The 11,637-nt window shown below is 38.4% G+C and overlaps 1 protein-coding gene across 1 annotated transcript in view; it reads right to left on the reverse strand.

Moving 5' to 3' along the window:
* LOC108906376 (transformation/transcription domain-associated protein) overlaps positions 1–11,637 on the reverse strand; it is a 46,194-nt gene that overhangs the window by 12,531 nt on the left and 22,026 nt on the right. The window contains 10 exon segments of the mRNA XM_023457230.1: positions 37–822; positions 971–1,390; positions 1,452–1,657; positions 1,709–1,985; positions 2,042–2,985; positions 3,040–3,522; positions 3,580–3,778; positions 8,768–9,148; positions 9,200–9,362; positions 9,863–9,989. Of these exon segments, the coding sequence (XP_023312998.1) occupies positions 37–822; positions 971–1,390; positions 1,452–1,657; positions 1,709–1,985; positions 2,042–2,985; positions 3,040–3,522; positions 3,580–3,778; positions 8,768–9,148; positions 9,200–9,362; positions 9,863–9,989 (3,986 nt within the window).

The raw sequence follows: 11,637 nt of genomic DNA on the forward strand, positions 1-11,637 counted from the left end.
TCACTAGCAACCTTAATGACTTTTTAATGTCGTCACCTTCGTGATGGCCTTCATCACTTTGATATCCTGCGTCTCCTCGATCAGCTCCACCAGAATGGTCCCGATGAACGTCTTACGCATCTCGACGCCCATCACCACCACCCTCGTCTTCACGAGGTCCAGGCTCAGGATCAGCAGCTCGCTGGTCAGGGCGGTGTATTCCGTCGAGATGGGCTGTAAATGTTCCTTGTGCAGTTTCTGCAGGACCCGCATGAACGGCGTTATCAGCAGGTCTATGCACGAGTGGTTGTTGGCGCAAGCCGCTTTCAGGATCATCACTGTCCCGAATAAGCTCGACGGGTTCTCTTTCTTCTCGTAATTGTTCAGGCCTTCCAAGATGACCTTGCCGATGTGACTATAGAGGGGCTCCAGTTCCTCTTCCTTGCAGCTTAAATTCGTGGTGGTACGTTCGATGGGAAATATGGACATCAACTTGGTGAGCAGGTTGTGCACCAGTTTGATGATCTTGCTGTTGTTGGAGGTTATGCACACTTCGATGCCCCTCTTCAACAGCTTGAAGCTCGCCAGGATCTGCTTCTTGTCCAGAACTGTCAGGAGGTAAGTCAGGAGTTCCAGGGCCGTGCATATGTTCGCTACGTTGGGATTTGGGGTCTCTAGCGTCATCAGGATCTTGTCGAAGAATCCCAGTTTCAGATCCACCGGTTGGGGCCATATATCTGGCTTCAGCGCCGTCTTCAGGAGGATCACGCACCGCCTGGACAAGACCTCGCCCGGGCTGTTGGCTATGGGATTGGCGGGATTTACCGGCGGAGATTCATTGACCTAAGGAAAAAAATGGCACTCGTGGGAAACAACTAATCTAAGAGCTACATGTTTCGTCCAGCATTGAATGACACCCACCAATATCTAGTATAGGTTATATCTCACCCACATTGATTATATTTTTTTGGAATAAAGGCATTCATCATACCTGGCAAGCCAGCCTAAGCAGGAAATTGAGGACGGTATCGGTGTGGGCCCTATCGATGGGTTTATTCACTCCCGGTTCGCTTTTCACCACCGCCACGGGCACAGTTCCCGATCCAGAGGGTCCGGGGATAGCCATCTTCTTCCTGCTGCTTTCGCCTTCGTCGAAACTCGACCTCTTAACGGGAAAACTTTCCACCACCTGAAAACAACAACGATTACGTCTGGCCCTCAACCTTTAACAATAACCCACCTCAGATCCCTTGGATTCCTCCTTTATACCGTACAGTTCCCATTTTATTATGACCTCCGCCAATTCCACAGCCAATTTGCGGTGCTCCAAAGTCGCCGTCGGGCTGAAACCTAGCCTTTGGATCGAACTGACCATGTGCTGTACCAAATCGTGCCTGACGGGGTAGTAAACCTACAAAACGTGGTAACGGGTTGGCCGCCTCAAACTCCAGACTTACACCCGTCGGACTTACCTTGTAGTGCTTCACGACCAGCTGCAGGATGTGGAATAACTGTTGCATCGAATGTCCCTCGTCCACGATAATCTTCTTGGTCCAGTGGGTGAGCATCGTGTGACCCTCTTCCATTCTTAACGGCATAGACGGTGTCAGAATCTCCAACGCTTGCCGCACTACGTTCCTCGCTTCTACCGCGTGCGCCTTCAGAAGGCTATGAAACACTAAAACGATTACGTTAATTATTTATTCGTCGGTAAATAAGTGGGTCTCACCTTGCAAAACGATCTTCCGGTGTATAGCGAACTTGTCGATGATGTGAGACAGGAGCAGGTGACCATGGTAGCGCGTTGCCGGGTCGACACAATTCTCCACGAGCAGACAGGGCCAGGCGAAAGTCATAAGCCTGCGCAGCTTGAAGCCCTGGGCTTTGTTGCTGGCGTCGTGGTCGTGGATGTGGGGGCTGGCCTGCTCCACCAGGAGGCACGAGAACTGGAGCAGCGATATCCTGACGCAATCGGCCGATGGAAACGGGTTATCCGGATCAATCAGCTAAAAAAAATTAAGATTATTTCTCGTGTTTCATATTTTGGACGGGGGTGTCGCACCTTGTTGATAAACACCGAAACGACGTTATCGCTGCTGTCTTGGTAGGGCGTCGGGGGGCCCCCTACCAGCTTGTTAGTCTCGCTCCTTTCGAAACTGACGGCGAAGCACGGTATAAGTATGAGTTGAAGGACTTTGGCTTTCAGTTCTTGCGACATGTCCCCTAGAGGGAATAATTCGACGAATCTGAAGAACGCCGACCGTTTCCACTCCACGGTGTAATTCTGGGCCACGGTATTCTCTAAAAAGTCCCTCAGGAACTGGAATTCGGGGATGAACCTGTCGACGGTAGCCCGGAGGAGTTGGAATAACAGGTCGATGTCGGTCGGGTGGTGGCAGAAGTAGTGGAGCAGGATCTTCACCAACAGCTTCGGCTCTTTCCAGTGCGTGTACTCGAGCTGTTCTACGTTCTTGTGCCTTTCCTGGTACGTGTCGTCGCACCATATCTGCTTGAGTGAGTCCACCAGCTCCTGCTGTGTCGACAGCCACTGGTCGTCGAACTTGATCAGGAGCGCTATGATCCGTATGCCCTGGTACTGCAGTTCGTTCCTCTCGTGTAACTCCAAGTTCAAGTTGATGTAGTTGGAGAGCACCATCGCTATGAGGCGTTTCACCATATTGTTCTGGATGTAGTCCCTGAAGGGTTTCCCTTCCTTGTGCTTGACCAGATACTGCAGGTACCTGCTGAACTGCTTGTCCTTGATGTAGTTATCGCTGAGGAACATCTCCAACGTCTCTGCGGGGTAGCGCAGCAGGAATTTCATTAGTACGTCGCGGAAGGGGCTGCTCGCTTCGATCATCATCGCCTGTTCCGTTTGCAGGATCAACTGGCAGAGCTGGGTGATGAATTTCGAGGAGGCGGCGGGCGTTTGGTGGAAGATACTGATGATGGTCACGATCTTCTGCTCTTCGTCGCCTTTCCTGGATATGCTGCTGCCGTTTCCTTCTGTAAAATTAAAAGTAGTGACGCACTTGGAGAATAACGGGACTCGATACGCACCTGGAGCGATTTTGTAAGTGTTACTGAGATTTTCCATCAACTCTTTCAAGATTTCAAGCAACTGCTCGCACAGTTTCTCGTTGAAGACGTTGGGGAACAGCTGCGTGAGGTACGACAACATCTTGAAGCCGTTCAGTGTCAGATTCTTCTCGTTGCCCAGCGTCATCAACAGCGGACGAACGGTTTGGTAAACCAGTCCTTTTTCGACCGTATAGCCCGCTATGAAGTTCTTCATGCACTCGAAGGCGGTCTCTTGCAGTTCTGCGTTGGGCTTCTCCAACGCCTTGTACAGAACCTGGAATATTTGCTCCCTGTCGTTCTCCAGGTAATGACAAGCGGCCAGAACCTTCAAGGCGCTGGTCCGCAACGGGATGAAGTTTGTTATGTTCTTGTAACACGAGAACGTGTTGAGTTTGGAGTCGTCCGTGTTGCACAAGAACAGAAGGTCCTGGATGAAGAGGTTGTCCTCTTTTATGCTCGTGTCTGCATCAAACGATTGTCGTTATAGTCGCGGTCGCATTACGGTTTGTAATTACTTACCGATAGTGAACAGCCTTGGTGTGAGAGTAGTACAGAACGTGTTGCCGTCCATCAGTCCCATTTGCGCGATGGCCGGTTGGTGCTTTAAGAGGTGTTTCTTGGGCGGGACCATATCCGCGAGGACGTCTTTGAACGGTTCCATGACCGCCGTGACGGTTTTGTCTTGTTTTTCGGCCAAAAGGCGCAGAGAAGCCATCGACTGTAACAAATATACACGATGTGACTTTATATTGCCCAGAAAATCAATCTGAAATTATTATACCCTGAGCAGCAAAAGTATGGAATATATTTATTTATTTAAAAATCAGATGTTCGTTATTTGAAAAGTCGCTCGGACCCGTCGAATAATATTTTTAGTTGCGTGTTTTCTGAAGCAATTCTTATTTATACAGGGTGGCCCAAAAAAAAAGTTCTGAAATCAAGGCCAACTTTTTTAAATGGAAACTCCACTTTTTTGTATTTTTATTCAATTCTCCATGGAATTCTGATTTTTTTTAATGTAACATAACCTATACTGTTTTCAAGATAATGGCTCTGAATATAGAATATGGAAAATTTTCAAATATTACCCTGCTGGTTTTAAATTTATTTAAAATAAACCCCACGTTTACTTTTCCATCTTAGATCTGTGTGGTTCACAGAAACTTGCTTCAAATCAGAAAAATCCATAAGAAATAAGTGGTTCGATGATTTATTTTGATCATTAGGACGCAATGACTTGAATGTAAAAAATATAAGTGAGGTATTTAGGTATAATTTAATTAAAAACGCATAATTTTATTGTATAAAATAGACGACAAAATAACAATGGGCATATTTACGAATTTGTAGAATAGCCCTGAACCCCANACGGTTCCATGACCGCCGTGACGGTTTTGTCTTGTTTTTCGGCCAAAAGGCGCAGAGAAGCCATCGACTGTAACAAATATACACGATGTGACTTTATATTGCCCAGAAAATTAATCTGAAATTATTATACTGTGAGCGGCAAAAGTATGGAATATATTTATTTAAAAATCAGATGTTTGTTATTTGGAAAATCGCTCAGACCCGTCGAATAATATTTTTAGTTGCGTGTTTTCTGAAGCAATTTTTATTTATACAGGATGGGCCAAAAAAAAGTTATGAAGGCCAACTTTTTTAAATGGAAACCCCACTTTTTTGTATTTTTATTCAATTCCCCATGGAATTTTGATTATTTTTTATGTAACATAACCTATACCGTTTTCAAGATAATGGCTGAATATAGAATATGGAAAATTTTCAAAAATTACCCTGCTGGTTTTAAAATAAAACCCATGTTTACTTTTCCATCTTAGATTTGTGTGGTTCACAGAAAGTTGCTTCAAATCAGAAAAATCCATAAGAAATAAGTGGTTTGATGATTTATTTTGATTATTAGGATGCAATGACGAATATAAAAAATATAAGTGAGGTATTTAGGTATAATTTAATTAAAAACGCATAATTTTATTGTATAAAATCGATGACAAAATAACAATGGGCATATTTACGAATTTGTAGAATAGCCCCGAACCCCAGAAAAAATGCATCTTTTATACTGAATTTTTTTAATTTACAAAAATGTAAAAAATTATTGTTAAACGAAATATTAATTAAAATTTCAATTTCGGAATAATTTTACTATTATTAAGTAAATAAATGAAGCCATCGTTAATTTAAAAAGTTATTTTATTTATATATTAGGCCAAAGTAAACTTATTTTTTCAATATTTTGTTAGTTATTTAATTACGATTTAAATGTAAAATTGAAGTAAAAATTCACAAATTGTTTTCAAATTATTATTATTGTTAAAAGATTTAAAAAAAGAATAAAAAGCATTTGAATTTATTGCAAAATCCTTAAAATTAAAAAATATTAATAAAAATAATGCGGTCGATAAAATTACTATTTTAACTTCCTGAAATTTTAATATATAAAGTTTTTTTATTATATTTATTACTAATTTTATAAACATAATCAAAATTAATTCAAAAAATATTAATCACAACCATTTTCAATAATAGATATAAATAATGCAATATAATACAATTTAAAATTTAAAATTTTTTCTATTTTTATGAGAAATAATATTTTGAAAATAATTTACGAATTTTTACTTTAATTTTACATATAAATCGTAATTAAATAGCTAACAAAATATTGAAAAAACAAGGTTACTTTGCCTTAATATGTAAAAGAAATAACTTTTTAAATGAACGATAGCTTCATTTATTTATTTAATAATAGTAAAATAATTCCGAAATTGAAATTTTAATTAATATTTCGTTTAACAATAATTTTTGTGACATTTTTGTAAATTAAAAAGAATTAAGCATAAAAAATGCATTTTTTCTGGGTTTCAGGGCTATTCTACTAATTCGTAAATAAGCCCATTGTTATTTTTTCGTCGAGCTACCCCAAATTAAAAAAAATAAGTTTCATCGTAGGATGAATAGAAGCCGAGATATTGCAAGATTTACAGCGCGCATCAATTTGAACTGAACGCCTCCGACCGCCGCGCCGGTATAGTGTATTTCTAGTTAACATTTTTTATAATAAAAAGCATTCGCCTGACGTTTATTTTTCAGATGTTAAAATAGAACCGGCTTCTTTGACCATTTTAATAGGAAAATACTGGTACAAATTAGTCTCAATTATTATTCGCTTCATCAGTAACTTAATCAAAATTGTACTAGTAAACAGTTAACTAGAAACGACACGCATTTGTTTCGCCAAATCTTNGGGCTATTCTACGAATTCGTAAACATGCCCATTGTTATTTTTTCGAGCTACCCCAGTTTAAAAAAAATATAAGTTTCTACGATGAGTAGAAGCCAAGATATTACAAAATTTTACAGCACGCATCAATTTGAACTTTGGATTTCACTATTCCCGTGCGCGCGACTAGCTTGGATGAGCTTCCCCCATAACCACGCCGGACAGTTTACTTAGCAAGTACCTTCTCTTTAAAGGGCTCGTGAGTCGTTAATTTCCCACATTTTTCAATGCAATTTATGGGAAATCGTATTTTATTTTGCGGTCTTAATATTTATAAACATTTGCCCTACGATTTAAAAAAAAATTCTTATCTTGGCTCCTGTTGGTCGTAGAGGGTGCTTTTTTTTAAATTTGTATTTTTTTGCCAGCTATCCATTGAATCTATTTTCGGTGAGGTAGCATAAATAGCAACAATTTTATTCAAATTGTTTATAAGCGAAAAATGCACGTTTTTTTAACGCACAATTTGGGAATGTTAATGTCAAAAAAACGGTGATATTTTTTAATACGTCGCTTAATTACGTCTTTGAGATTACAATAACGCTTTCAGAATCATGTTTGGTTGAAAATTAACGCCTGTACAGAGACTTAAAATTAATAATTTTTGGAGCTTCCGTTATAAACAAATTGAATTGTGCGAAAAGTATTGCACCTACAGCGCCCACTTTTGGCATACTTTTAAAATATGACAAAACCCTCAACTTGTCATAGATTTTATAAAATTTTAACAATAAATGCGATAGTTATGAACAAATTAAAAAATGGACACTTTTCTTGTTTTTTTGCAATAACTTTTTTGTTTATTAACTGATTTTAATTTAATAAGTCACATTTTGTAGATAATTTTACTCCCTACAAGCTGTCTGCGAGTCACTTTTCGCTAAAATTGATGGTTATCCCTGCAAAGTGAAAAAACTGTTTTCCTCAATTATTTGTTTAAATAGAAAAGTTTTTACAATAATATCGCGGATAGGAATTTTTTCGAGTTTCTCTTTTATCTTCGCTAATTTTCCTGGTGTAATAGGCTTGGGTATTGTCAAGAAACCAATTTGAACATTTAATTTAACTCTGTTTGAATTAGTTTATAATTCTGAACTTTTTGCAAATTTTTCTTACAGTAGCTTGAATGATTGTATGATTTGGATATTTGTTACTGAATATTTCACATTATTCTTGATGTGTTCTGGCTTTGTCAGTTTGTACCAAACAAACTAAAATTAAGAATTATGTTCATTAGCTGTGCTTAAATGTTTGAAAAACACAAAATGTATTTAGCAGAAAGTGCACCAGTTCCCACCGACTTTGACGTATCGAGAGTAATTTTTGAAAATTTTCCATATTCTATATTCAGCCGCCATTATCTCGAAAACAGTTAAAGATAGTTATAGGTTATGTTACATAAAAAAATGATCAGAATTCCATGGAGAATCGAATAAAAATACAAAAAAGTGGGGTTTTCACTTAAAAAAGTTGGCCTTGATTTCATAACTTTTTTTTGGGCCATAAAAATTGCTTCAGAAAATGCGCAACTAAAAATATAATTCGACGGGTGCGAGCGATTTTTCAAATAACAAACATCAGATTTTTAAATAAATACTGGGTGTAATGTAAAGGTTGGGAATAAATAAAACGGTGGATTTTTTTATTTAAAATATAAATTTTTCTCATATGAAGTTATGCTTTACGGGTTTTCTTTTCCAAGCTACAGGGCACTAAAAAGTTTTAAAAAATTTAGTTTTTCTCCAATAACTTTCGAACATTATAAGATAATGGAATGAAATTTTAGCCTTCGCTTAATTTGAAAAACAGGAAAAAGATCGATTTTGTAAGTTTCTCAGTGGTGTGCGTACGGATTGTACCGTAAGGTTTTTCGAAGAAAATTGTGGTACGCCACTGGTAAAAACTTTTTTTTAATATTTTTTATGATCCACTTTTTATTTTAAACAAAATTACCCCCTTGCGTTTTATTTCTAGCTCTTATAATTTTTCTGTAAATAAAACTTTTGTAAAAAAGATTTTTTATTTGAAAATGGTGTTTTTTAACACCAATAAATTTTTTGGAATTTTTTAGCGCCCCGTAATTTGGAAAAGAAAATCCGCAGAGCATAATTTTACGTGACAAATATTTATTTCTTAAAATAAAAATCCGTTACATTTTTTCCCAACCTTTACGTTACACCCTATATATTCCAAAATTTTTACCGCTCACGGTATATTTAATTTATAATTTTTTTTAAAAAAGCACTATGTTTAGTTCGTGAATTCCAAGGTCAATGTCCTCTCATTGTGTGAAGACAGCGAGCAAACTTCCTTCGCCCCAGATTCCAATCCAAGAAAATAGAGTTTTGACGACATACATATATTTTTAAAGGTCAAATCCCGTAAATTTTAAAAAAATTTCATTACCTGCTCCCTAACCATGGTGTGCGGACTGGTGACCTGCCTGACCAGCTCGTGGGTGACCTTGTGCAGAGCCTCGTTCTGCAGATCTTTGGTCTGCTGGTCCGACCCGTCGGGCGGCGGCGTCACGCACACTATAAGCATCTTCTGGAGGTTGTCCTTGGCCATGTCCAGGGCCCCGCTCGACACCTCCCCCGTCAGGTCCATCATGACGAAGAGCAGCGCCTTCAGGAACATGAACATGTGCTCGTACACCCACTTCAAGGCGCACCGCTCGAACATGAACTTTATGGCTATGCACCCGCCGAGTTTGGCGTACCAGGCTCTCTCGTAGCACAACGAGCACATCTTCTCCGAGAGGTACTCGATCAGCGGCAAACGGCAGGCCTAGAAATAAAACGTTAGACCGGGAATACTAAGCGAAGGCGCGTTTCTGACCATCTCGCGGCTTCCCAAGAGCGTGGAGGCAGTGTCCACGATCAAAACCAATCCTAGATGGCCAGGCTTGCACAATTCCCGCTCCTCGTGGCCCATTATGATGGCCAAGGCGTCCACCAGCACGAGCGGGTCCAAAGTTATCTGTTTGTTGGGCCTGAAACAACTGGAATCAGAAAGGGTCGAATACGGACCTGGAAAACTCACTTCGGGCTGTACGCGAATGCTCCCGATTGCTGGGCCACCGCCACCATGGTGTAGTGACGCACAAGGGATACGAGAGCGGGTACCACCGGGTCACGAAGCTCCTTGATCGCCGCCCCAACGAACATACCTTAAAAAAAAACGACTTGTATATTTTCACGCAACAACGAAATGCTTTGTATTAGTCCAAGCATTCTGTCACGGATTAATGTTAAATTTGCAGAAATTATTACCTGGACAAAAAAAATATAACCGTATGGAAAATTAAACTTTAAATCGAGTTTCTTGTTCTTTAAACTCGATCCAAAATGGNAGGTGGCCAGGCTTGCACAATTCCCGCTCCTCGTGGCCCATTATGATGGCCAAGGCGTCCACCAGCACGAGCGGGTCCAAAGTTATCTGTTTGTTGGGCCTGAAACAACTGGAATCAGAAAGGGTCGAATACGGGCCTGGAAAACTCACTTCGGGCTGTACGCGAATGCTCCCGATTGCTGGGCCACCGCCACCATGGTGTAGTGACGCACAAGGGATACGAGAGCGGGTACCACCGGGTCGCGAAGCTCCTTGATCGCCGCCCCGACGAACATACCTTAAAAAAAAACGACTTGTATATTTTCACGCAACAACGAAATGCTTTGTATTAGTCCAAGCATTCTGTCACGGATTAATGTTAAATTTGCAGAAATTATTACCTGGACAAAAAAAATATAACCGTATGGAAAATTAAACTTTAAATTGAGTTTCTTGTTCTTTAAACTCGATCCAAAATAGCGAACATGGTTAAAAAAAATCTCAAAGTTGCAACAAACGGTTTTTCTAAAGTAACTAAAAAAATATAGCACGGATTGAAAAATTTTAAATGAGAAAGTTGTAGGTTTTGAAAATATCTATCGACTGATTTTTTGTAAGTATCGATTGCTTTATTACTTTTCAAGATACATTGAAAAAACCGTTAAAAATCTTCTCTTTTCTCTTCTTCCATAACTCGTTTACATTTACGTTCCCATATTTGCTATTTACTGCAAGCATAGTCCGCGGCAAGCCAAAAAAGTACATTTTTGAAAAATTTAAAAATTTTAATTATTTTTCGAGGTATATCGATTTTTTGAAAAAAAGGCGCTCTCGAAAATTGGCTAGATCTTGTCAGCGGATAGCCCTACAGTGACGATTTTCAGTTTATTTTCTTCGTAAAGAGTTGTATTATCATGCTGTAAAAAAATGTTGACGATTTTATTAATTTTAAGGATCAAAAATTGACTGAAAAAGTTTCACTTTTTTTGGGTGTTTTTTTTCCAATAACTATTTCAATTTTTATTTTATGAAAATAACTTTTAAAGAAAGAAATTGCTGACATTTTTTCACAAATTAAAAAAAAAATGTTTTTCTACGACTTTCTGGAGCCGAGATAATTTTATAATTTAAAAAAATTTTGAAGACGCAATAAACATTTTTTACAGCAATGCGCTTGATGGAGGTTAATATTGAATATTTACATTTTAAAAAAAAAAGAGTAGGATATGTTTACTTGATTTTTAGTATTAGTAATTGAGTAATAAACTGAAGCGTGCAAAAGCTGAGTGCGTCAGTTGGACCGGACGGAGAAGTAGAGGGAAGCGGCGTGCACTCGGTCTAAAAACTGATGACATGCAGTCTAAATGGCTCGCGCTTGCAAAATCTTTGATATCTCGGCTTCTAAACCACGTACAAAATTTCTTTTGTACTTAACCTGGGGTAGCTAAACACGAATGTTATAGTCATTTTCGCATTAGAAGCAAAATAGTCCCGTAAATGTTTGGTTTTTATTTAACTTTCATTTTTTTTACTTTTATTATACTTCTTCACGAAAATATGGAAGACGAACAAGAAAATGAATCAAAAAACAATCTGACAAAGAAATGTCCATTGCGGCGGACTTGCCTACCTTTCCATCTTCCGCGTTTGTTATGACTGTGGTGGTCCCATAAAAGAAGAATTTCATTCGATAAATAATTTTAGTTTTCATTGTAATAATTTTATAGATATTTTATACATAGTTCTATAATTATTAAATATTTTTGTAAATAAATTAAATTCTTTAAACTTATTTTACACCAAAATTAATTAATTATTGAAATGATGAAGTAATTGTTAAAAAGCCAGCAACAAGTACAACGTCAGTATGATTAATGAAGCAAAAAAATTAAGGTATTACTCGAAAACTACTGTAATATTATTAATTATTAAAATGACGATAAATG

The sequence above is a fragment of the Anoplophora glabripennis genome, unplaced genomic scaffold, assembly GCF_000390285.2.
Source record: "Anoplophora glabripennis isolate ALB-LARVAE unplaced genomic scaffold, Agla_2.0 scaffold59, whole genome shotgun sequence".
NCBI lineage: Eukaryota > Metazoa > Arthropoda > Insecta > Coleoptera > Cerambycidae > Anoplophora > Anoplophora glabripennis.